At 43.2% G+C, this 27,291-nt stretch overlaps 1 protein-coding gene and 1 pseudogene across 4 annotated transcripts in view; both read left to right on the top strand.

Moving 5' to 3' along the window:
- The window catches only part of PTPRA (protein tyrosine phosphatase receptor type A), a 184,361-nt gene that overhangs the window by 143,258 nt on the left and 13,812 nt on the right, over positions 1-27,291 (top strand). For 2 of the 3 annotated variants that reach the window (XM_082858010.1, XM_082858009.1), the window contains 11 exons: positions 6,129-6,219; positions 7,705-7,781; positions 15,953-15,989; positions 19,955-20,052; positions 21,387-21,506; positions 22,310-22,476; positions 22,988-23,123; positions 23,807-23,956; positions 25,117-25,210; positions 25,529-25,605; positions 26,046-26,180. In XM_082858010.1, coding sequence (XP_082714136.1) covers positions 6,129-6,219; positions 7,705-7,781; positions 15,953-15,989; positions 19,955-20,052; positions 21,387-21,506; positions 22,310-22,476; positions 22,988-23,123; positions 23,807-23,956; positions 25,117-25,210; positions 25,529-25,605; positions 26,046-26,180 — 1,182 coding nt within the window. Of the gene's footprint in view, positions 1-1,976; positions 2,026-6,128; positions 6,220-7,704; positions 7,782-15,952; positions 15,990-19,954; positions 20,053-21,386; positions 21,507-22,309; positions 22,477-22,987; positions 23,124-23,806; positions 23,957-25,116; positions 25,211-25,528; positions 25,606-26,045; positions 26,181-27,291 lie in introns of those variants that run through there. The other variant, XM_082858011.1, reaches the window with a different exon arrangement.
- On the top strand, positions 12,642-13,040 carry LOC309972793 (proline-rich protein 13-like; annotated as a pseudogene). Its single transcript has one exon. The product of its transcript is annotated as a proline-rich protein 13-like (transcript).

Below are 27,291 nucleotides of genomic sequence, written 5' to 3'. Positions count from 1 at the left end.
CTTTACATGGTATAATCCCCTTTTTAAAAAAAAATCTATGTATGTCTGCATTTGAGTGTGTTAATGCCTTTTTTTTTTTTTTTTTTTTAAAGTCTGGAGGAATACTGTGAACTGAGCAGTGGTTGCCTACAAGGACGGGTAGAAGACAGGAGAGACATGATAGGGAACTTCCACTTTCTACTGAATTATTTGACTTTCTTTTACAACAAGCATATTTTTAAATAACATTTTTAAAAGCAGACATTAAAAACTTAAAAGGGGCTTCCCTGGTGGTCCAGTGGTTAACACTCCATGCTTCCACTGCAGGGGGTGCAGGTTTGATCCCTGTTTGGGGAGCTGAGATCTGCGTGCCTCGCAGTGCAGCCAAAAAGAAGAAGAGAAAAAAACTTTTAAAAGTTTTTTTAATATAGTAAACAAAGCTATTCAAGCTTATTAGCTTTAGCGTAGTATCCATTATGCTTTAATGTATAGATGGCATATAGAATAGAGTTGGTGTCCCCAGCTTGAACTGTGCCAAGAGTCTTGTGGTCAGGTCTCTGTGAAAAGGAATATCATTAAATGGGAAGTTGTTTTGGAGGAAAAACTGGACTGTGGGGGTGAACAGCTGAAGAAACAATAAGCATAGGAAATGACAGCTGTTTTCGGATATCTGACAGACTAAATGGGGAGTGTGTAACATTTCTATGAAACCCCACTGGTTGAAAGTTGTGGGTAATGGAACTTTTGTCCTAAAGTTATAAGCTGGAACATTTTACTGACCAGCATTTGTCTCAGAAGAAAGCACTGAATTTGTTTAAAAGAAACACTTTGAAAAGCCACTTACTGAGGTCCCTAAAACATGTTTAAGGTTTAATAAATAAATAAATAGACTTTAGTTAGCTTCTGAGATGAAGGGGATAGGAGACAGCTAGGGAAAGAACTAGAGGCTGTGAGGCGGTCATAATCTGTGAATTGTGAAATGTGAAACCCCTTAACCCACGCAGGACCCTGCATCTTTAGTAGAGACAGCTTAATTCTTGGATTTCCAGGTAAAGAAGCATTTATGTGTAATTTGGTGACAGAACTGTGTGGCATCTGAGTGAATCAGAGGCAGAATAGTCTCTGCATTGATGAGTTGTCTCCAAATAAATATATCAGAGCCAAAGGCCTATGGGAATTATCAGTACCTATGTCAAGGGCTTTAGAATTCAACAGTCCAGGGAATTGGGAGTTCAGGATTTCCAAGGGGCAGAGAAGGTACCAGCTGACCTCCTGGGTTTTACACTAGTCAGTACAAGGGGAAAACAAATTGTGTATCTGGGTTTTAAGTCCTTCTAAACAGAACTGTTCCAAGATCAGGGGAACTGCCTTGGAAAGTAGTAGGCTCCCCATCACAGCAGAGTGTTCAGGCACTGGTGACTGTGGCCAAAGTATTTGGAAGGGGATTCAAACTTTAAAGTGAATGAGATTCAGTACTATACTGGAGACGTTAACACAGTAAGGCAAGAAAAGAAACGAAAGGTATTACGGATTGGAAAGGAAGAGACAAAAATCAGTTTTTTTCACAGAGGAGATTATTGTCCCAGAGAAATCCAAAGACTCATCAAATAAATTATTAGAATTAATGTTATTTTAACAGGGTTGATAGATACAAAAACAGCATAAAAATGAATGCATTTCTGTTTATAAGCCACAATCAGAAAATCTAATAATTTTTAAAAGATGCCATTTACAATAGCATCCAAAATGTGAAGTACCTAGGAATAAATTTAGTAAAATATTTACAAACTCTTTGGAGAAAATTATAAAAATGGTTGAAAACATTAAAGAAAAAAACCTAAATTAGTGAAAGAAATAGGATCAATGGATTAGAAGGCTCAGTATTGTAAAGTTGTCAATTCTCCCCAAACTGATATATAGATTCAATGCAATTCCAATAAAAATCCCAACAGGTTTTTTGTGGAACTTGACAAGCTGATTCTAAAATTAATATGGAGGAGAAAAGATTCAAGAATAGCCAAGACATTCCTGAAGAAGAAGAACAAGGTGAGGAGACCCGCCTTACCAGTATAAAGAGTCATTATAAAGTTTAGTAATTAAGACAGTTTTGTATTGGCACTGGAATAGATTGACCAGCGGAATAAAATAGAGAACCCAGAAGCAGATTCATATGTAAAGGGAAACCTATTTGTGACAAATGCTGTTGTAGTTTTGCTGGGGTAGAGGATGGTCTTTACAATAAATAGAGCTCAGACAATTGGGTAACCCCATGGGAATAAATGAAATTGAATTCCTGTCTCATACCAAAAATCAGTCCCAGTTGATGTAAACACTGAAATTTAAAGGAAAAAATGTAGAGACAATAATGTAGGAAAATATACTATGATCTCACATAAGAAGGTGTTCTTAAGACTTAAAATGTTTATAAAGGGAAAGATTGATCAACTTGACTACATTAAAATGCAAAACTTCTGTTCATAAATAAATACTATAAAGAAAATGAAGGGGCAGGCCAAAAACTTGGTAAAAAATACTTGTAACACTTATAACTGATAAAGAATGAGTTTCCAGAACACATAAAGAACTTCTACAAAGTAGTAAGAAGATAAATAATCCAGTAGAAAGATGGGGAAACACTCAACTAGGTTCTTCACAAAAGAGGAAACCCTGTTGACCAGTAAACTATGAAATGATGGTGAACCTCATTAATAATCAGAGAAATATAAATTAAACCTACATTTGATACATTTAAAGTCTGACCGTAGCAAATGTTGACAAGGATACGGAATAACTGGAATACTTTACATTGCTGGTGGGAGTGTAAATTGGTACAGCTACTATGAAAAACAATTTGGCCTCATCTGGTAAGGTTAAAGATAGTCATACCTGAAACTCTTGCAAATGTGCATGAGGAAACACATACAGTTAGTGCTCAAAGCGGGACGGTTAACTGTAAACAACCCAAATATTCACCAGTAGTAGAATGGATAAATAAATGTTGGTATGGTCTAAAAATGGAGGACTACAAAGTAGTTAAAATGAATGAACTTTGGCTACATGGAACAACCTGAGTGGAATCTTCAGAACATAATGTTGGGCAACAAAAGCAAGTCACCATTTATCATTGCATTTTTATCAAAAAATAGACTGAACAATAAAAATATATTTGTTTAAGGATACAGAATATATGGATACAGATAAGGGGATAATAAATACAAAATTCCAAGTTTACTTGTGAGAGGAGAAGGAAAAGGACATGATGAGGAAGGGCCCAAAGAGAACTTACAGGTTAAACTTATAAGAACTTACTTTTTAAAAAAATAATTGTAAAAATTGAAAAAAAAATTTTTTTAGCTGACACTTTTTAAAAAATGACAGTCTTGCTTCCAGTAAAGGCCTAAGCAAGGGATGAAGTGGTCTTTGATGCCACCTACTGTTTGTGGAGAATTTAACATCTTAGAGCCTTCTGGTTCAGCTGCTTCTGCCCAGCTCTCAAGGCTGGGTTTTTCAGAGTAGAAGCTAAAAGTAGGATTCCCCTTGTTTTCATCCTTGACCTAAGCTCTTTAATCTGATATTTTGCATCTAGTACAGTGTTCTCTAAAGCAAATCTTTTATTTTCTCTTGTCAAACAGTGACTCCTGTTTCTTCCTAACTTTCCTTTTAGGAGCCTCAGCCTACCTGGAGACCTAATTTTTCTTCATCATGACTGGGGGAGCTAGGGGTGCTGACAGGACTTTGAGATGTGGTCATTGTCATTACTGACCCTGAGGACTATTTTCAAGAATCTTGTTATCACTACATCTGTTCTACATCATTTTAGACAAGGGATGTAGAGGAAAAGTAATGCCTCAGGATTAGTCTTGAGGGCTTTTAAAAACTTGTATCTCATCCTGCCCTGCATCAAGGTGGAAATCTAGCCTATCTGGGTGAAGAGAAGGCAAACTGGGTGAACTGGGAAATTCCAATCTTCCGGTCCAGGAAACTCCTTTTTCCCCTTTATGTATTGACAGCAGTGGGTCTAAAGAAATTGGCTTTCTTAGTAAAATAACAGGCAGAACCTCCAGGGTTTTAACTCTGAAAAGAAAATCTCTTGAATAAGTGAAGGTAGATGGACTATGAGACCTTGACTCCGGTTATCTTGGGGTATTTCACTTTAATTTCTCCTACCACTATCTTGCTGGTTCCTAGGAAGTATATTTGCTCCTTCTTAAAACTCTTGTTTCTTTCTGGCAAAATTGGTTCCTTTTAGGCTGGCATTTCCTTTACTTAATCTTTTTTATTATTTTTATCCAAGCTAGAAACCTGAGAGTCATCCTTCATTCCTGTCTCTTTCTCTCCCCAACTTTTGTCCATTCCATCTCTAAATCTAGTCATTCTGACTTCATAATATATCTCAAAGGCATCTATTTCCTTGTACCATCATCTTTCCACATTCTGTACTTGCCTTCCTCCCAGCCCATTTTCCATGTAGCAGCCAGAGTGATTCTTTAACAGGTAAAGTGGATTGCAGTTTATAAAAACCTTGAATGGTTTCCTCGTGCACTTAAAGTAAAATTCAAACTTCCTATTCAAGGACCTATGTAGAAATATGTGATCAACCTTGTCAAAAAACTCATCTCCTCCCACTTCCTCTTGCCATCTCCACCAGCAACATTTTATACATAACACCCTCACTGACACTTTATTTCCTCACACAAACCAAGCCTTCTCCTGCCTCTGGGTCATCATACATGCTGTTCTTTGCCTGGAATACTCTTTTCCATACTCATCCTTCCTCATGGAGACCTACCCTTAATCTGTATTGGGGTATTCCTTGGGCTTTCTGATACTTTCTCTAATAACCTGTTCTCTCATTGCATTTATCATGGTATGTAATTTTATATTTACCTGTTTTATTTATTTAATATCTGTCTTTCACCCACAAGTTTGCATTGTTCATGAGAGCAAGAACTGTGTATATGATTTGATTCACCACTGTTTGCTCTGTACCTAACTCGGTACCTAATAGGTACACATTATATGTTTGTTGAAGGAATGAATGAAAAGTAATACATGAACCATAATTTACTTAACTGTTCTCCTACTGCTGAATACTAAGGTTGTTTTCAGTTTGGGGTCATTCTAAATAATGATGAAGTAAATAATTTGAACATAGAGATTTTTATTTATTTAGGCTAGAATCCAGATTTCCTAGGTCAAAGGGTATGAATATTTTTAAAGCTTTAAGACATATTTCCAAATCACTTATCAGGAAGGTTGTCTAGGTTGTAATTTTAAACTATTTCTCTTTTTGCTTTCTTAGTTTTGAATATATAGAACACAGAAGAAAACAATTCAAATAATAAAATTTAGCTTCCTACTCCTATAAAACAAATTTATTGAATGCTTATTCTATGCCAAACATGAGATTATCTTATTTACTCCTTATGTAGCAGGTATTATTTTCCCAATTTTATGGGAAACTTTGGCCGATTTGCTCAAGTTCATACAATCCAGACTATCTCATGTCAAACCATTTATACTTACCCACATACCTCCCAGTGCTAGCTGATTTACATTTGCTCCAAAACTGCTGCAGATTCAGTGTTACCTCATCCAAGTCCTCTGCTTCCTAACTGCTGCATCCATGTGAATGCCCTCTCACCCACTCACCTGTCCTTGCTTCCTTACCACATGATGCTAGAGGCTGGGCTGCCATACCCCCTTGTCAGGCTCCTAACTCAACTGACCATCCAGACCCCTCCTGTGTGGTTTACTCTGAGATACATCTCCAGCTTTGCATGGTGGTCAGCATGGGGATAAATGGCCCATCCTTTCAGTTGTGTCCCCAGTCCCATATACTGGGGTGGTCCATTTTGACCCAGCATTGTAACATGCTCCTAACCACATAGTAATCATATAAAGAGCATGCTGTGCTTACAGTAACAGGAAAGGCATTCTGCCCTCTGGGCATTCAAACTCTAAGGAGCTTAGAAGCTATTTAGAAGAGAGGTGCACTCTCTGTGTTAGGTGCAAGTATTCACCTGGGCACATCTTTTCTCCCCTAAGAAAAGGTAGAACTTGCTGCCAGGTCAGAGTATGGTGCAGCAGTTTACATGTTTGGTGTTTATCCCTTTTAATAACTTCTGTAATTTCTCTTAACCTTTCAGGCTCTCCCTGCTTGTCCTATCCAGGCCACCTGTGAAGCTGCCTCCAAGGAGGAGAACAAGGAAAAAAATCGATATGTAAACATCTTGCCTTGTGAGTGTTTGTAGGGTTTCTTGGGATGTAACCTGAAACTGCATCTGTAGCCAGATTTTCTGAGGATGGAAAGAATCTTGTAATTGATCATAGGAAGGCTGGTAATAAGAATAGAGTCAAGCCTTTGGACTGAAAGAGCCTTTATGGCTCCCCAGGCAACCCCAGGTGCTCATAAAGTCAGTAGGGGTGCTTGACCAGGTTTTTTAAGGCAGGCCTAAAGTTTCTGGGAAGTTAAGGAGAGCAGTTTCACTAAGACCAGACAGCAAGTGCATGGTTGTTGTGGGGGTTTTTTGTTGCTCATTGCAAAGAAATTCCAATTCAGAGTTCTCTTCGTAACTCCTTCCCAAAGTTAGCCATTGCTAATCAGTTTATCTATAACCTAACAGACATTTTTCTAGGTTAGTGGTCTCCAGAATGGAATATGCATAATCTAGTGGGATGTGAGAGCAAAATATTTGAACTTTGCTTTTTTTTTTTTTGCGGTACGCGGGCCTCTCACTGTTGTGGCCTCTCCCGTTGCGGAGCACAGGCTCTGGATGCGCAGGCCCAGCGGCCATGGCTCACGGGCGCAGCCGCTCCGCAGCATGTGGGATCTTCCCGGACCGGGGCACGATCCCGTGTCCCTTGCATCGGCAGGTGGACTCTCAACCACTGCGCCACCAGGGAAGCCCTGCTTTATCTTTTATAATTGCTTTTTTTAAAAACTCATCCTTTAAATAATTCCTGGTGCAGTTTTGGGTGCATAATATATTAAAGACCACTGTACTAGGCATTTACAGATACTTATGTCTTATTTGTGTATAAATGCATGTATATATATTATATATTTTTAGTATAACTGGTATGCTGTATACATTGCTCTTTTTTCTTTTTTTTCCCAATATATATTGGAAAATAAGTCAGATGGAGAAAGATAAATACCATATGATTTCACTCATGTGGAATCTAAAAAAACAAAACAAAACAACAAAACAAACACAAACTCATAGATACAGAGAACAGATTGTTGGTTACCAGAGGGGAAGGGGGTTGGAGGTGGGTGAAATGGATTGGTGGGGGGGTTCTACTGTATGGTGGTGGATGGTAGCTAGACTTGTGGTGGTGATCACTATAGTTATTACAGATGTTGAACTATAATGCTATATACCTGAAATGACTATAATATAGAGAAATGTATTGGTGTATTGGTATATATATATACCGATATATGTACTGGTAATTGGCAAGAAACAGAAGTGTTCACTTTCCTTTTTATCAACTGCTTACTATTCCATATTATGGATATATCTTAATTTATTTAACTTAGTCCCCTAATGATGGTTGAGATGTGTCCGAATTTTTGCTGTTATAAATAGTGCTGCAGTGACAACTTTATACTTGTGTGTCTCTCTACACATAGTCATAGATGTCACAACTGGCCTGGTTGCATTGGGACCAGTGAAAAATAAAATTGAATTTAATTGAAAAAAAAAATTTTTTTTCTAGATGACCATTCTAGAGTCCATCTGACACCAGTTGAAGGAGTTCCAGATTCTGATTACATCAATGCTTCATTCATCAATGTAAGGAACTTGAGCTTTTCTCATTATTTCCTTGATTCCTTCTCAGCTGCATGTTAGAAGGAATATTTGTCATTTCAGTTTTTCCTGGAGGAGTCTGATTTTTTTAAAAGACTGAAAAAATTTTTTTAAAGATCAGACAGTTTAAAATGTATTCTTATGTTTACCTGTCATCATTCCCAAAATTTTCCCATGCAGAAATCTGAACCTAAATGTATACTTTTCTGTAAGAGTCAGTGAATCCTTTATTGAGCTTATTCAGATAACTAAGAACAAAAGCACACTTTGTCCTCCAAACAGGACTAGAATATCTGACTCCGGGTAAGTCTGGTTAGTCATGTCTACTATGAATTGAGAGAAGAGCTGAAACTGAAAGGTTTTTAGGGGTGATTTAGAGAATGTTTATAGAGATGGTGTGCGAGACTTGAGTATGTTTTATAGGCTGACGGGAGGGAACCAGTAAAGAGAGAGTTTGAAAGGAAGAGAGAGAGCAAGCAAGGAGCTAGAGAGAGCAAGCCTGACTACTGAAGCATGAAGAGAATACTGATGGAATTTGTACACCCATGATCATAGCAGCATTAATCACAATAGCCAAAAGGTGGTAGCAACCCAGGTTCCATCAGTGGAAGAATGAATAGGTAAAATGTGGCATATACATGCAATGGAATATTATTTAGCCTTAAAAGGGGAAGAAATTCTGACACATGCTATAACATGGATGAATTTCGAAGACATTATGGTAAGTGAAATAAGCCAGTCACAAAACAATAAATATTGTATAATTCCACTTATATGAGGTACCTAGAGTAGTCAAATTTATTAAAACAGAAGGTAGAACGGTGGTTGCCAGGGGCTAGAGGGAGGGAGGAGAAGGGAATTATCATTTAATGGGTACAGAGTTTCAGCTGAGGAAGATGCAGAAGTTTTGGAGATGGATGGTGGTGATGGTTGCCCAACAATGTGAATAAACTTAATGCCACAGACCTGTACACTTAAAAATGGCTGAAATGATCAGTTTTATGTTACGTATATTTTACCACAATTTTTTTTTTTTTTTTTTTTGGCTGCATCGGATCTTAGTTGCGGCATGTGGGAAACTTCGTTATGGTGCGAGGGCTTCTCTCTAGTTGTGGCGCACAGGCTTCTCTCTAGTTGTGGCACACAGGCTTCTCTCTAGTTGTGGCGCGCAGGCTCCAGAGCACATGGGCTCTATAGTTTGCAGCACGCAGGCTGTCTAGTTGAGGTGTGCGGGCTTAGTTGGCCCACAGCATGTGGGATCTTAGTTCCCCAACCAGGGATCAAACCCACGTCCCCTGCATTGGAAGGCGGATTCTTAACCACTGGACCGCCAGGGAAGTCCCTTACCACAATTTTTTTTAAAAGAATACTCATGGAGAGATTAGCGTTGAACATAAGAAAGGATGTTTTTTCCTCTGAGACTGATGGTAAAGGAATATAGAATAGATAGAGGTGGTTTGTAGGTGTGAATAAATCAAGCTGAGGGAACTTGTCTGTTTTTTCTAAGAAGTAAAGTCAAGGTTATCTGCTGAAAAGAGAGGATGGGACTGTGACATGAGAGTACTGAAGTCAGTAAGAAAGAATACTGAAAAGGGCATGAAAAAAGCATGTTTAGCTGCACCGAGGAACTACCTAAGATGGAAATCTTTGATATATAGGGGCCTCAGTTGTGTGATTTTCTCCAGTTGTACCCTAGGATTGGTGATATGCAGAAAACATGTGGTACTCAGACAAAAGGGCTAGGGAAGTCAGTTGTTGCTTCAAGTAGTCAGCCGAGGGCTTCAGGTTCAGTAGAGAAAGGAAGGGATCAAGGACTAGGTCTCAAGAAATTGAAAGAGCAGTCTTGGGATAGGAAAAGGAGAAAGATGGAAGAACAAGGGGCTGTGGCTAAAAAATAGGCTATCAGATGGACTTCAGAAATGGAGTAGTGCAGGCACCCTTACGAGTATGGATTTGCTGAAATTCCTGTATATGTTTCTTAGTGATGGTCATATGTTTATAGTTAGAAGGAAAGGAACCCTGGTAGAAATGATTGATGTAGTAGATAAGGAAAATGGAAAAAGGTTAGTAACCAGCTAAGAGTCCCAGGATTTAGATCAAAGATTATGATGAAGTAGTTGGGAGGAACAGGTTGAGTTTAACATTATATGGAAGAGTATAGCAATATCAGAATGTTTCCATCTGCAGGTAACAGAATACTCAGCTAGAAGTGGTCTACACAGGAACATTTACTTCTCATTTAATCCGAAGGCAGGTGTATAGCAGTTCTGGGGTGGGCTGAGTCTGTGACTCAGTGACATCCTTAAGAAACCAGGTGTTTCCATCTTTCTACTCATATCTTCAGCCTGTTGGCATTGTCTCTTGCTCACAAGATGGCTACAGCAGTTCCAAACGTTTCTTATAAACACAACATAGAGGAGGAGGAGGAGGTGGAGAATTTCTGCATATGCTTTTCTTTTTTTTTTTTTTTTTTTTGTGGTACGCGGGCCTCTCACTGCTGTGGCCTCTCTCGTTGCGGAGCACAGGCTCCGGACGCGCAGGCTCAGCGGCCATGGCTCACGGGTGCAGCCGCTCCACGGCATGTGGGATCTTCCCGGACCGGGGCACGAACCCACGTCCCTTGCATCAGCAGGTGGACTCTCAACCACTGCGCCACCAGGGAAGCCCTATGCTTTTCTTTTTATTAGGGGCATGACCTTTCTCAGAAGCCTCTCCGGTACAGTGCCCTTCAGAGCCCGCAGGCCAGGATTGGATCACATGCTTACACCCTCTCTCCAGTCACTGGCTAGGGTGCTGAGAATTATCATGATTTACCCTTCTGGGGCTGAGGAATGACCACCTTCCAAGCCAATGAAAGGTAAATGTCTGAACAAAAGCATGGTTTTGATGGCAAGAAAGAAAGGGAAGGAATAACTTTTCAGTTAGTGACCAGCAGTGTCTGTCACCGTAACCAGTTTGGCTCCTTCCCACATTGAAGGTGAAGACAGACAAAAGTAAGTTGGATGTTAAGGCTGGTAAGCAAGTAAGATGGGTCTATTCATGGTCATGATAAGCAAGGCACTAGAAGGAAACAAGCCTTCTCCTTTGGCCATTCTTAGTTGGAGCTCACAATAGGGCATCCTATAAAGGCTTGATGGTTATTGGAGGTTATTAATAGGTAATATGAAAGTTTAGATGAAGAGGGTTAAATTGGAGGTACTTATGAACTCAGTGAAAGTAGAGAAGCTGGAAAAAGCTTATGGTTAACCATTAGTAAGAGTCAGGGATTAAAGAAGATTTAGGTTTATTAAATTCAGTCAAAATTTTTTGATCACCTGCTGTGTGGTAAGCACTGGGGGTACGCTCCAAGGTTACAGAGATAAGATATGGTCCCTAGTGTGATCTACCTACAGGTAGATCATAACCTTTAGTGTGCAACATGTGTGAAGGAGGTATTCCCAGAGTCTTTGGGACTTAGAGAAAGAAACATTCAGCCAACCTGATGAGCCAGTAGAGCTGAATATTGAAGGGTAGGTCTGAATTCAAGAGAAGAAAGATGGGCAGAAACTTCAAAGCAAAAAGAGAAGTATGAACAAAGTCAGAGACTGGAAACAGTAGTCTTAGTTATAAGATACAAGATGGGAAGTCATGGGAGATGAGGCTTGGGGGATTGGTAGGAACTCGATCTTAGAAGGCATTGAATGTCAAGTGTGTCTGTTGGGGTTCTTGGTTGAAGATGACAAGAGTCCACTTTCTGTCTATTCTTTTCAACAGGAAGGGGTTTATTATAAGATAGTGGGTGACTTACAGAATCCGTGGGAGAGTCACCAGGAACAGAGCAGCCGTAGATGTACCCAACTACCCCGTATGACTCTCATAGTGAAACTCCTGCAGAGGTGCTACAGAAGAACTCAATGCTTCCGCTGCCATGCTTGCCCAAAGACCAGATCTTCCTAGCACAGTCACCATCTCACATTGCTCACTTCTATCCCAAGTCTTATGTGGGACTGCTAGGAAGAAACTGGGTTCTTAGGCAGAACTGAGCTGCAAGAGAGTCTAGTGAATTTAGCTTTTAGTTTTTCAGCCTCTATAGAAAGAAAGTCAAGCTAGAAGTGGGTGGGGCTGGGTGCTGATTGAGTCACCTTACAGTATCTACAAATTTTCAGTACAGCTTAGAGTTTTTGTTTTTGTTTTTTATTTATTTTTGACTGCATTGGGTCTTCGTTGCTGCGCGCGGACTTTTTCTAGTTGTGGCAAGCAGGGGCTACTCTTTGTTGTGATGCGTGGGCTTCTCATCGCGGTGGCTTCTCTTGTTGCGGAGCACGGGCTCTAGGTGTGCAGGCTTCAGCAGTTGTGGCACACAGGCTCAGCCGCTGTGGCTTGTGGGCTCTAGAGCACAGGCTCAGTAGTTGTGGCACACAGGTTTAGTTGCTCCGCAGCATGTGGGATCTTCCCAGACCAGGGCTTGAACCCGTGTCCCCTGCATTGGCAGGCAGATTCTTAACCACTGCGCCACCAGGGAAGTCCCCAGCTAAGAGTTTTGATTTCTAGGCAATGGGATAACATTGAAAGGTGTTAAAGACAAGGAGCGATATAGCCACATTTGTATATTGATCACTCGGGTTACCGTGTGCAACATGGATTTAGGAAGGGCCGATTGAGGGCTGTTACAGTAACATGCTACAAATGGTGAGGGTAGAAGGGTTGGAGAAGATGCATCAAAGTAAAAACCACTTTGGAGGTAGAATTTAGCAGGATATGGTGATTGACTAATATATGAGAGAGAATAGGGTGATACTCTGTAGAGTGTATTTAGGGTGGAGTTTCCTTCTTTCTCCATTTCGGGGCTGGAGGAAACACCCGAACATGTGGAAACCCAGTGCTGGGCAGCCAGGGCCATATCCACAGCCCTCTAACGTCGGGTACCCTGGAGGTTGCAATCCTGCTCATCTACCACCTGCCAACCCGACCTTTCCTCCAGACCCCTTTCCCACTCCCCCAGGAGCACCCCAGGGGAATCCAGCTTTTCCCCCTGGTGGGCCTTGTCATCTATGCCACAGCTAGGGTATCCAGGATGCCAACCCTCAGGTCCCTACCCCCCTCCATACCCACCACCTGACCCTGGCGTTGGCTCCTGGCATGGTAGGACCAGGAATGGTAATGGACAAGAAGATGCAGAAGAAAATGAAGAACGCTCATAAAAAGAAGCAGAAACACCATAAGCATGGCAAGCATTCCTCCTCTTCCAGCAGTGACTCTGACTGAATACAGGGCCTGGACCCTTTCCTCCAGTCTCTCCAGTTCTTCTCTCCCATCAAGCTTTAGATGCCATCTTGTACTGGGGAAAATTAGCCCTTGTGTCCCTCCCCACCTCACGTCCGCAATCTGAGCCTCACTCTGCTATTCAGCCCTAACTGGCGAGGGAAAATGGGAGAAGGATTGCCATGGGCTAGCAAAGGCCATCTTCGCAGTGCTTTGATAGAACTTTTAGCTGATGAGTTTTGCAAGAGATCTAGTTTTTGAAGATGGTGAGATTTGAGCTAAATGCTGAAGACGTGATTTTTTTATACACATTGTGTAAATGTGTAAAATGTGATTTTTTACATTCTTTTGTAATACTTATGCTTGGGGAGATGCTGTGCAAATTTAATTATGGGGGAAAAAAACAACCTATACCTTTCTTGTTTTTAAAAAAAAAAAAAAGAGAGTATAGGGTAATCCATGTGGATATATCCAGCATAGTTGGGCATCATTAATCTGAGCTCAGGGGAGAGATTCCAAAGCCATGGCCTTTGAAGTCATTAGAGAAAGAGTGGGCCCTGGAGCCCACAAACCTCAGCCAAGGCACACTGGGCAAGAGGTGCTCATTAGTGAGACAGAAGGAGACCAGGAGAGAAGAGCACCTCAGAGGGCAAAGAGTAAAGCATGGAGAAGTGTTAGGTGGTCAGCGGGGTTGAGTGCAGATGAGAGATCCAGTGGGAAAGAAGGAGCAGATGTCCTTAGGGCTTGGAGTATAGGGGCAGGCAATAACCTTTGCTGAAACAAATTGTAGCCATTTGTTGTGAGCTGCCAGTTACACTTACGAAACCCTTTTTTCCTCCCAACATGATTGAGGTACAGTTTATATAACAGAAACTCAAACATTTAAAATGTAGAATTCAGTGATTTTTAGTAAGTTTACCAAGTTATGCTGTCATCACTATAATTGTTTTAGAACTTTGTTAGTGGCTTTATTGATGCAATTTACATGCCGTAATTTTCACCCACTTAAAATTTACAATTCAGTGGTTTTCAGTATATTCACAGATACATGCAACTATGACCAATTTTAGAACATTTTCATCACCTCAGAAGAGAAACGCTGTACCTTTTAGCTATTGCCTCTTAGTTTTAGAACTTTTTGCTCACCCCAGAAAGAAGCTTCTTGTCCATATACAGTTACTCCCCATTGCCACCCCCTGACAATCATTTACCAAGCCCTTTTTGCACACAGAACCAAGATCACACATGTATCTTGAAGAGAGGTGGTGTCAGGCACCACAGAGTGGTGGCAGTAGGCACGGGGGATGGGTTCTGTGGTTTGGAGAATACAAAGGTCTGAAAGTGAACCTGACATTGGTAACAGGAGAAGATGAAATAGACAGTACAGATGCCAACTGGGCTTCCCTCCTGGAGTCTTAGGAGGACCAGCTTCCTCTCTCACCTTGAGGTGTCTAAGGGTATAGAGGGGCTTTGGAAGTGTTTTGTTTTTGTTTTTAAACTGGTAGGAATGTAGGTGCCACCTAGAGCCAACTTGGCATTTGACTTTCAGAATCCAAAGATGTCTCAGGAACCAGGGAGCCACATTTCATCTTTCCCTTGAACATAACACAAGGAATCAGTAGTTTTGCCTCATTCTAGTTATTCCTGATTGGTTGAGCAATGTCAGCATATCACTATGTAGGCATGTTTTCATGGGGGATATATAACACACTACTGGTAAAGATGGAGCGGGAAGCACTTTGGGGCTGGGCCTTCCAACAGTGCTTTTAAGCTATTCATGACCCACATGCTCCAGTGAGAACTTGGCAGCAGCTTCTCCTGAAGCAAGCGTATTATACGGCGTAACATTCTCTAAGAGCTTCTCAGTTTTAATTACAAGTTTAGTGCTATAGGTAGAATGCAGCATCCTGAATTAAGGCTTTATCAGTTTCCATCTTCTAGTGGTTAAAAACTTTTGGAGAATTCCTCTTAATAAAAATTTTAACAAGCTTCTTATTGTTAACTCTAAACATGTCCATATTGAGGCCTAAAGCTTTCTCCAGTGCTGGGAAGCAACCCTGCCCTGCCCTTGTTTGAGCTGGAATAGGAAGGGGCTTCTCAGACTCGGCCCCCTCCTTTATTCTGCCACTGCCTTGCAGACTAGTATTTCACATCATCACCTTGGTATGGTATCCCATCCATGAAGTTGCCTCCCTCATTGCCCATCTTAGTGCTGTCTGAGAGAGGCAGAAGGTGATTTACAATCCTTAAGTCAAATGATTTTTCACTTACCTGGGACGTCTCAAGTGAACACTATATTTAAACAATGAGGTTGAAAAGATGTATGACTAAACAGTAAAGAAAGTTACTGCCAGTGTCAGTTTTTCAGAGGCTCCTTATCTATTAAGTGACGTCCCCAGGCTCCTTGGCTTCTTTGTCTCCCACTTCCTGTAATGGAGAACCCTCTTGTCAAACACTGGGAGCTGTTACACCATACCCATGGGCTATTCCCTGAAAACTTTTGCACCTGGGTACAGCATCAGCAAGAAAATAACCCTTTTTCCTTCCTCGTGTGGGCCCAGCCTCACATGCTTCTGACTTGGAGGGTTCCTACCCAGTAACACCAAGACCCAGATTGTCAGCAACTAAGAGAGCATCAGAACAGGGTCTAGCCTAGGAGTTGTTATTTGGATGTTCTTATACTAATGTTTGTTAATAATTCACTTTAAGAAGACTGCCTAGACCATGTAATCTTTGCTTCCTGCTATCCAAAGCTAATCCCATTAAAATTTCTAGAATGGAAATCCTTGTTAATTGCCTGGACCTTTTCACAAGGAAGGCTTTGTAAACTGGTTGGGAGTCTGGAGAATTTCATTCCTATCCATTTTTGGGTTTTCACTTTCTGTTTCTCCTCTACTCTCCCACCCCACCCCCAGGGCTACCAAGAAAAGAACAAATTCATTGCTGCACAAGGTAAAGTAAGATAATTTTTTACTCTTAGGCTTAACCATGAATGGATTTGGGATTTTTCTTCCAAATGCTAATAGATTACTCAGATATATTAGCTTTTCTGTAATTATTACCACCTGAAAAAAATATAATCTACCTTGCAGGTTTATAACTAAGGGCCTTCATCTTGATGACTTAGTGTCCAGGGATCCTTTGAAAGAAATTCTTTTATATATGTGCATAAAAAATACTGGAGAAGGCTATACACACACATACAACACAGTCTAATGAGGTTCTCTGTCTTGGGGTCATTTGGGAAACTTAAGTTCAAACCAGGCTGCTCAGAATTTGAATTTGGATTTAGTCTCCAAAGAGGATTGGCCACCTCACTGGTCCAGGCTGACTCATCTCCTCCTCCCACTCATGGGCCTGAGCTCCACTATTATACACAGATAAGTGGTCTAAGAACCCTCAGAGCAGGGACCCAATGCCATGGTCCTATACATGCTCTGCACACGTTTCCATAGCCTGAAGTTCTAACAAGTGTCCTCACCTTTGGGATCCTAGCAAAATAAAAATCTTGATGTTTGCAGCACTAAAAAGTAATTGATGTTATTATGGTCCATCAAAGCCCATTTATTTAATCACTCAACAAATATTTATTGACCATTTATTAATATTATGTGCCAGGCACTGGCCTAGGTGATGGGGATATGTAGGGGAATAAAACAGAATATGGTCTCTGCCTTTTTGGAGCCTTTAGTTGGTAGAGGATAATTTATAGCAAAATAAACAGGAACTTTGGTAAGTGGCTATCGTGTTCAATACGGTAGCCACTGACCACATGTGGCTATTTAAAATAAAATTTGGGGGAGCTCCCTGGTGGTCCAGTGGTTAGGACTCTGTGCTTTCACTGCTGAGGGCCCAGGGCTCAATCCCTGGGTGTGGAACTAAGAACCCGCAAGCCATGTGGCGAGGCCAAAAAATAATAAAATAAAATAAAATTTTAAATCCAGTTCTTCAATCACACTAGTCACTTTTTTTTTTTTTTGGTACGCGGGCCTCTCACTGTTGTGGCCTCTCCCGTTGCGGAGCACAGTCTCCAGACACGCAGGCTCAACGGCCATGGCTCACGGGCCCAGCCGCTCCATGGCATGTGGGATCTTCCCGGACTGGGGCACAAACCCGTTCCCCTGCATCGGCAGGCAGACTCTCAACCACTGCGCCACCAGGCAAGCCTGCACGCTAGTCACATTTTAAGGCTCAATAGCTACATGTGGCTAGAGGCTACCATATTAGTGCAGATATGAAACATTTCCATCATCACAGAAAGTTCTGTTGGACAGTACTGTGATCGTGATAAAATAGGGATAGAGGTAACATGAGGCAGAGGTGGTCAGAAGTCTTAGATCTTCCTTGCCCTTGTAGTCTCCCACCAGGACCTGGCCCTTGCCTAACTGGACCCCACTTTCCCTCCCTCTGTAGCCATCTGTCAGTTCAGGTCCACCCTTCAAGGCCCACCTCAGCTACCACCTACTCAGTGATGATTTTGGCACCAACAACCACATATAATCTCATCCTCTCTTTGTTAGTCATGGGGCCTTGTTGATGCTAAAATAGTTCTTAAATTAAGTTCACCTTTGATTTCCCTGTTAGCCTTTTCTCAGACTCCCTCCCTCTTGAACTTCTCCACAGTACTTCACACTCCTTGAAACCCTCCTGTTATTTCCTGCCATTCAGTTCTCTTGATTTTTCTCACTTTTCAAAATATTGTTTCTCTAGCTCTTATTCTTCTTTCTGCCCCTTAAGTATAGTTTCTCTTCAATACTGTGGATAACTACTTCCCTTGAAGCTCCATTCTTGTCTTTCATGGCACATTTCTGTCCATCCTTCTGCCTCCTGGGCTTTTTGTTCTGTCTGAACTTGAATAATGCTTGAAGATCCCCAGCGTTCTGTGTTTGACCCCTTCTTTGCTCCTCCCCCTCTGTATCCTCTTTGAGAGACCTCATCTAATACCCACCTCTGTTTGACTGGCTGCTGCCTCTCTTGAGCTCCAGAGCCACATTTTTTTGTTCTCTTCCGCTTGAATACCCCCACAGACTCTAGATTCAACATCAGAAACTGAAACGTGACTCTTCCTCGCCCCAAAGCTGCTTTTTCTCCTCTGTTCTTAAGAGACTGGAATGTAATCTATATTCATGGTGACTGGAATGTAATCTACCTAATCAACCAAACCAGATTTGGGGTCATCCAGATCTCCTACCTGTCCCTTGCTTTACATATGGCTATTCCTCTTGTTTCTCTCTCCAAAATCTGCCTTCTCTGACACACTTCCTTACTCTCATCTCTTCTTCCAGCTCTGTTGCAGCAGCCTACTGACTGATCCCTCTGGATCCTAGCTTTGCTCCTTGGATTCCTTCCACCAGAATGGCCTTTCTTAATGCAAAATTTTTGTCAGACTCTCATGAAAATCCTAGAATGGTTTTTCATTATCTGTAAAACAAGCCTTCCTTAGCCTGGCCTCCATCCCTTTAGATCCTGGTACCTCACCTATCTTTCTAGCTTCATCTTCTACCTTCTACACACCCTACACAGTGACCTCACTGAACTCCTTACAGTCCCTGGATGTCTCATGCTTCTTACTTGCTGCTAGCCCCCTGCACCTCTGCCTGGAGTACCTCTTCTCCCTATGCCTCCTTTCTAGACTCCCATCTACTTTATCTGTCCTAACATATGGCTCAAATGTCATCTCCTCCAGGAGATATTTCCTGACCTTGCCAGGCAGTGAAATAATTCCACCTCTGTACATGTTTCCGCTATGTGTCCACTTCTGTCATTATTTGTTTTTCTTTTTAATATTTTTCTTTTTACCAAAGGGAATACAAATTTTAAGAAAGTCAAAAGGTATTACAAGGTCTATAAAAACAAAGTTCTCCCCCCTTTCGTCTAAACTTTTTTAGTCTAAAGCAGCCATTTTTATCTGTTGACTTTTTCTTATTATAGATAACTTATGTAATCCTCTTACAAACTACCTCACACTCAGACAGACATGTCCCTTTTCCCCATTCTCCTAGTGGAGTTAAATCACAATTTGTGGTGAAGATAATACTTGTTATTTACATTCTTATTACTATGCCAATATTATTCACAGCTTAAGCACATAATATTATATAATTTTTTGGTACAGTTTTTGGTTTCCCTCTTTCCCAAGAGTTAATAATTGCCTTTTTTCCTTATTCACTTAGTTCTTTATATACCTAGCACTGATTTTTTTTCTTTTAAACTCTTTGCTAGAAGTATATATTTCCTCTCAGTACCCTCAGATACATGAGGTTTAATTTTTTTAGTTTAATTTTTTATCTTGGGGTCCTTCTAGAACCTTCTTCCTTCAGTTCCATTCTGGATTGATCTAGCCTCTGACAGAGTAATTATCCTGAGCCTTCCCTTTACCAACACCCTGGAAATTCTGTTAGTCTCTCTCCTGTGTTAGATCCCACTTTTTTCTTATTCTTTGTGCCCTTCTAGTGACTTTCTGGAAAAGGCTGTGTGGGATGTAAATTTTAAATTTCAGCCTAAGCAATTTACCCAACCTCTCTGGTTAATGACACCCACCTCAGAGCATGGTAAGAAGGAGTAAATGAGATATAAAGCACATAGCTCACTATCCCGCCCACAACATAGGTATTCTGTAGGGGTCGTGATTTCTAATCCTCAACTATAGCATCCTTGGGAAACATTGTTCATGTGTTCTCTTTTTATTTTAAGAACCTCACATCCCCACTTCACTCCCTAGTGAAGTGCCTGGCACATACATGGTGGATACACAGGAAATGTTCAGTTAGTAGGTAGGTGGATGGGTAGATGGATGATATATTTAGCTGGGGGCATGTGGGCACAGGCTTCCAAAAGTCAGGAATGAACGTTCCCAGTTTCCCAGCATCTTTCTTCCTCTTGGTGTGTGTTCTCATCTTTGCTCTTGGCTACTATAGGACCAAAAGAAGAAACAGTGAATGATTTCTGGAGGATGATCTGGGAACAAAACACAGCCACCATTGTCATGGTGACCAATCTGAAGGAGAGAAAGGAGGTGAGTGGAGAAATTAGATAGAATGGCCCCTGATACAGGCATGACCAACAGAGGGACTGCTTTGCTGGAGTTCTGTGTTTGAGCCTAGGCTTTCCACCCTTTGTGGCTTCTGTGCCTGTCATTCATCCAGACAGGACCCAGGCCAATGTGCCTACTACACTTTCCTGTGGCCTGGAAGCCTCCGATGAACTCAGAGGTATACCTAGAGCACACCCTGTGTCTGGTGACCAAACAGCTCACCTTAGATCCAAAACATCCTGGAAGAAAGACTTGGGCCATTAGACAAGGAAAAGTCACAGTGGGGCTTTTCTCCCCTGGCTTCTCTAGTCCCTCACTCCCCTGGTTTTTTTTTTTTTTTTTTTTGGTTTTTTTGTTTTTGTTTTTGTTTTGTTCCTCCTCCTGAGATAGCAGAGGGAGCCGTATGAACTGAGACCCTGCAGGGCACAAGGAAATGTGAGCCCCTGAACTGATCCTTCAGGCAGCCTTCTGACTGGTTCTTTTCTTTCTGTGACTGCCAAGTCCATGCCTGGTCAGCTCCATCACTGGGCCACAGCCAACACCAGTCCTGAGTCCTGGATCAGGCCCCAGAGAGGAATCCCAATTCGGGATAGTCTCTCTCCAGGATGGCCCTAGAGTCAACCTGATACCCACACTGGGCTGTTGGATGTATTGATTGGCTTAGGAGGGATGGCTTTAGGGCTGGGCTTTAGATTCATTTTCTCCAACCCTACCTCTGGCTCTTGGGAGCTGTCCAAGGCCTAGTCAACCAGAGAAGGCCTTGGGCCTCCCGTGGCAGGTTTTACAGTCTGCATCAATCCACCCTGGTGACTCCCTCATAGCAGGTTGCTCATTCCAGGGGATCAGACAGACTTACCCCTAGAGCATGACTTAGGATATTGTGGAAGTACAGATTTTGTAGGTAAAATGGCTTCCGATTTGCCCTGAACTGAGAGACTAGAGGTGGGAAAGAGTGAGAAGTATAGGGCTGGGGCTCTGCATAAGTTAAGAGATTGTGCTAAACAGGATAGAAGCTGAGGAACTTAAAAAAAGAACAGTTAGGGAGTTCCTTGGTGGCCTGGTGGTTAGGATTCTGGGCACTGCTGTGGCCTGGGTTCAGTCTCTGGTCAGGGAGCTGAGATCCTGCAAGCCGCATGGCATGGCAAAAAAAAAGGAACAGTTAAATAAGTCTGTAGCTGACTGAGGTGAGAGAAGAGGCCATAGGGCTTTCTGAGGATTTTAGTCTGGGCTTTTGTGGTCCTTTTCTTTAGGGTCCTTTGCACCTGTTGTGGGCGGGAGGTCTCAGGTCAGGGGGGTGCATGTCTGTTTCTTTCCAGTGTAAGTGCGCCCAGTACTGGCCAGACCAAGGCTGCTGGACCTATGGGAATATCCGTGTGTCAGTAGAGGATGTGACCGTACTGGTGGACTACACAGTGCGGAAGTTCTGCATTCAACAGGTACTGTCTCCTACCTCCTTTCTTGGTTCTCATTTAGAATCTGCTGACCATTAAGAGGGCAGAACAGGCCGAGTCATCCCCATCTTACTCAGAGTGGTCAGGAATTGCTGAGTGTGCAAAATGTTCGAACTCTGAAATCAGAGTTCTGGGCTCCCAGGGGATTTTTCTTCTTTTTTTTTTTTTCTTGTTTTTTTCTTTCGGTCAAAGCTAAGGGGGGAACATTTTCATGACTTCATGGCTGGGAGAAAAAGTATTACTGAGATGGAGTTTGGTCATCTTAGGTATGAACCAAGTGCATCAGGAGGTATTGCACCAGTATCTTCTGGTACTTGACTTACCTCTCCTCCTTTCATACCCCAAAGGCTCCTGACATCAAGGATGTGGTGGGCCCTGCTCCTGACCCTCCAGGGTGACCCTGGAGGCTTGAGCAAAGGTTGCCTTCAGCTGAGGGCACTGTGGTGCTATGAAAAGAGGGCTTACCAAGACTCAGGAGACCTGCATTTTAGTTCTGACCTTGCCTTTTACTAATCCTGGGACCTAGACCAGGTCATTTAACTTTTCTGAGTTTCACATTTCACATCTGTAGGCTGTGAATAATAGTAACAGCCTGCCTACCCCATGGGGTTTCTGGGAAGGTTCTCTGTCCATGGTTAAAACTTGCTTGGGAAGTTTAATCCTCTCACTTTCCCATTGTCAGTGATAGCCATAGCTGGCCCTGGCCCCTAAGCCTCACCCTCCTTCCCCTGGTGCTGCCATACCCCAGGGTATCAGGGCCAACACACAGGGATCTCTTCAATTCACAGGTGGGCGACGTGACCAACAGAAAGCCACAGCGCCTCATCACTCAGTTCCACTTTACCAGCTGGCCAGACTTTGGGGTGCCTTTCACCCCGATTGGTATGCTCAAGTTCCTCAAGAAGGTGAAGGCCTGTAACCCGCAGTATGCAGGGGCCATTGTGGTACACTGCAGGTCAGTGTGGCCTGACCCTTGGCTCCCCACTCATGTCACATTCTGCTCCCATGCTGAGAGCAGGGAAGGCACAGGGGCCCTGGCTGAGGAGGCTGGCACAGAGCAGATGAGCTCTTGGGGCCAGGGCAGCATCCAGAGAGACTCCTCAAGAAAACTAGGTGCTGGGTGGGAAAGCACTTGAGGAAAGAGGGAAGGGCAATCCTCCAAGATTGGGGGTGGGGTGACCACTGCTATGAAGCCAAGAAGCTAGGTTGAGAGCTGCCTTGTGTACTTGGAATCTTCAGACCATTCTAAGTGTCAGGGTTCTCTGGTCCTGATAACTAGAGGTAGGGAGTTCAGGGTACAGTGGAGTTGTTGGCTCCGTGAGAGTCCATACAGAATTAGCTCTACCCCATACAGAATTAGAATTTAAAGCCTTGAAGAAAGAGCCCTACCCTGTGCTGCCCCCTCCCTGGGTGTTCCCACAAGACATGCTAGCCATCCCAGTAATACTCCTGCTCTCTGGCTACAGTGCGGGTGTAGGGCGTACAGGAACCTTTGTCGTCATTGATGCCATGCTGGACATGATGCATACAGAGCGGAAGGTGGACGTTTATGGCTTTGTAAGCCGGATCCGGGCACAGCGCTGCCAGATGGTGCAAACAGACGTGAGTGGTTTGTGGGTAGGGGGCATTCCAGGACCAAAACATCTACCTGCCTCATGGATTACTCAGCCTCCCAGGTTATTGTAAATGGTCATCATACAGTGTGATGAAGGGCGCTTATAAATTACGTATTAAAAGAACTATGGAGCACAGAGGAGGCTGTTCCTAGGGGAATCTGGAAGGTGGGGCAGATGTCATTTGCACTAGACTGTAAGGATATGGAACAGGTCCTGAGGGAAGTAGGTATGTGGGCAGCCAAGGGAGCCATTGCCACAGAGTTGTGATGCAGCTTAGCCAGGTCCAGGAGCAGCAGTGAGATCAGCTCTGTGGTTAGGGCATGGAGTTCAAAGGGCACAGCACTGGGAGGGGAGGGGGGCTGGCACAGGTTTTGTGTGTCACCAGAATTTGACAACCCCTCAGTCTGTGCTCTCTGAATGAGCAGGAGTTGGAATTGTCCTTCTCTCCAGGAGGGTACCAGAGTAGGACCCTCCCTCCCAAGTTTAAGCACCCCCAGAGGGACTCATGCCTTTTGAGTCCTGCCTCCCTGAATTGGGACAAGAGTGAATCATTTTATCTCTGCTAGGATTGAAGAAGTGGACTGAAGTGAAATGGGAGTGGGAGGGAGTGCTCTGGCACCACCAGGACCGTGTGTATAACTGGGAACTCGGGCATCATCTGCATTTCAGATGCAGTACGTCTTCATATACCAAGCCCTTCTGGAGCATTATCTCTATGGAGATACAGAACTGGAAGTCACCTCTCTAGAAACACATCTGCAGAAAATTTACAACAAAATCCCAGGGTCCAGCAACAATGGATTAGAGGAGGAGTTTAAGGTAAATTGGAGCTGAGCTCTTTCAGGATGAAGGATCTATGTGACCTACAGAATACAGGATGCTTGACTCCTTGTGGATTTACCAACAAATGGTTAATCCCCTTGCAAAGCATGTGGGTGGTTAAGGAGGTGGGTCTCTGGCCCTTTACTCATACCCTAGTCATTCTCAACCCATCCTGCATGTTAGAGTCACTTGGGTTGTGTTTAGGGGGGAAAAAAAACAAAAACAGGCAATGGTATTTTTTTTAAGTCCCCCAGCTCCCCCTCCCAGGTAATTATAATGTACAGCAAGAGCAAACATTCTCTGCAAAGTAAATATTTTTGGCTTTGCATGCCATACGGTCTCTATTTGCAACTACTTAGCACTGCTGTTATAGCACAAAAGCAGCCATAAACACCCCATAAGCAAATGAGCATGGCAGTGTTTCCGTAAAACCTCATTTGCAATCAGCAGACCAGATTGGCTCATGGACCGTAGATTGCTGACCCCTGCTGTATGCCATTAGACAGTGGTTCTCAACTCACGTAAGGGACATGTCACACTCTCATCAATAAAAGTGCTCCCAGAAGCAAGAGATTCTGGATTGGGATGGGGAAGACCAACTGCCTTAAAGCACTCCTGAAGCTATAATGTACACATGAATTACCTCGGGATCCTATTATGATGCAGGTTCTGTTTCAGCTGGTCTGAGTTGGGGCCTGAGATTCTGCATATATAACAAGACGAGGCTGATGCTGGTTTATGGGCTACACTTTGAGTAGCAAAAATCAAGAAGGAACCTTAGAATAAGGAGAAGGGAGGATATATATTTGAATAAGGTTTTCTAAAGAATCTAAGACAGCCTCTGGGAGTAGAACAGCAGGGAGAGAGGGAGAAAGGGCACATTGTCTCCTATAAGAGTAGATTTTGTTCCAGGATCATAAAATTTCAGTCTAAGGGAATCACAGGAACCGGGAAAACAGTGTTTCCCAAACACTCTTGGCTTATTAAAGACAGAAAAACAGTGTTCTGATAAGAACATGTGAAAATGTTGGAGGTCAGGGCTCTGCTGAAAAGAGCAGTATGCCAGTGTGCCCTGGATGCAGGTCCAGTGACAGACATAATCTTGTCAAGTCCAGTTACTGAGATCAGTAATGCTTCCCCTCCCCTTCCCAATTCAGAAATTAACATCAATCAAAATCCAGAATGACAAGATGCGGACCGGAAACCTTCCAGCCAACATGAAGAAGAACCGGGTTTTACAGATCATTCCATGTAAGAGCCCTCTCCCCACCCAAAGCCTTAATGCCCCATCCCCCTTTCCCTTCACCCTTTGAACTTCTTGGGTACTAGTTAATGATCAGCTTGGAGACAAGAATTATGGCATTGTCTCTTATTGTTCCCAGTTCTTCAGTGGCTTCTGGAAAGAGCATGAAGCCCAAAGGTTTTCTGCCTCCTGGGCTAGGAACAGGCGTGTTGTTGCCCAGCTGGAATTATATCTTCTCAGAGCTGAGGTTGGGGGGGATAGATGGAAAGAGAGGGAGAAGACGACAGGTGATGCTGGGGTGCCACAGGCTGCTGTCCTTCTTGCAGATGAATTCAACAGAGTGATCATTCCAGTTAAGAGGGGTGAGGAGAACACAGACTACGTGAACGCATCCTTCATTGATGTAAGTGGTGGCTGTGTCCCCGGAGCTCCCAACACTCCATGGAGATTCAGCTGGGCCTTGCAGTGCTCCCCTCCCAATGCTTGGAAGGGTGGTCTTTGAGTCAGTCATCAAATACAGAACTGATACCCTTCCTGTACACTAGGTCTGTCAGGGCCCCAGTTTGGAAGGAAAAGTTCACAGCACAGACCAAAGGCTAAAAACACTAACCTCTGGTCCTTCCCATTCCTGCTGTCTCCATCCTAGCCCCAGCCCCCACTTCCCTCTTCTTCTTACAAAGAGACCAGCATGCCAGCCAGGGTTTGGTCCTTGGCCAGAGGGGAGCTCTGCCTGGGATGTGTTTGTCTCCAGGCAGCCCCTGTCCCATCCCAGTGGCCTGTCTTCTCCACTAGCCCCTCCCTGATCAAACCATTTCACTCCTGCCATTGACCTGGATTGTATAGGGCTATCGGCAGAAGGACTCCTACATCGCCAGCCAGGGCCCTCTTCTCCACACAATTGAGGACTTCTGGCGAATGATCTGGGAGTGGAAATCCTGCTCTATCGTGATGCTAACAGAACTGGAGGAGAGAGGCCAGGTGAGCTCAAAAAGGTCCTGGGCTGTAGGAGACAAGAGACACATGAAAAAAAGCGGGGGTGGGGGGGTGGTGCTAAGAGGGTATTTGGACTTTTTCTTTGACTTAAACTAATCAAAGAGCCATTGCCCAGCTGCTTGGTATCTGAATAGTCAGCTTCTCTCAGGACTGGTCAGAGCCTCCATTCGGTTCCCAGACAGTTCACACCCTCTCATTTCTCTCCTGAATACGGTCTCCCCAAGCCTAGCTTTGTGCACACCCTCTGCACCCCACCTCCACGGGCAGGGCAGAACTAGTGAGAGGAGGGATACAGAGCCAGACTGAGGCTCCGACATGGAGCTTGTGTGAGTGTCTCTAAGGAGAGAGTGCCTTCCAAGCCAGAGAAATTAACTAGAAGACTGGTGGGAAGATGGGTCACTTTGCTGACTAAACAAAAGAAAACAATAGAATTTGAGAAATAACTTTTGTTAACATTCAATAACAAGGAAATCTTCTAAAGAAAAAAGCCCTTGAGAATTGTCAGCATACTCAGAATATAAAGGGACCTTAGAGGCCCCCTAGGCCAGCTCCCATTCAGTGTAGGAAATCTCTTAACACTATTTCTGGATCAGAACCTTGCAGCCTCTACTGAGCGTTTTAAATCTCAGCGGTCACTCTTTCTCTGCCCACCTCCCACCCCACCCCTCTCAGTATTACTTGTGGCTCAGTCTGTGTTCAGATAGTGCTTATTATCTTCAGACTCTTTCTGTTGTGGTGCACAGTGTAGTAAATGGGTGCTTCATGATGCCTGGTGCGCAGCTTAACAGGGGTCAGAATCGAGAGAAAGAGCGGGAGAGGCTAGCAAGGGCCCAGGGGAAAAGGTCCTTCTAAGCCATAGTGAAGAGTTTGAATTTTGTAAAGCAGCTGAAGAACTCTTGACAATATCAGATTTGTAGTTTTTTTAAAATCCATCTGGCTGTGGTGAGGAGGACAGATTAGAAATGAGCAGGCAAGCCAGAAGCAGAGAGGAAACTGCAGCAGTAATGCTGGTGGCCTGGACTCAGCAGGGGTGGTGAGAAGGGATCTGCCCCAAGAGATGGTGCAGAGGTGGGGTGGACTGGACTGGGGGAAGGGG

Source organism: Leucopleurus acutus (genome assembly GCF_964270905.1).
Source record: "Leucopleurus acutus genome assembly, chromosome: 16".
NCBI classification, from domain to species: domain Eukaryota; kingdom Metazoa; phylum Chordata; class Mammalia; order Artiodactyla; family Delphinidae; genus Leucopleurus; species Leucopleurus acutus.
The sequence above is the reverse complement of the archived record's forward strand: the minus strand, read 5'-3'. Positions and strand labels throughout refer to the sequence as shown.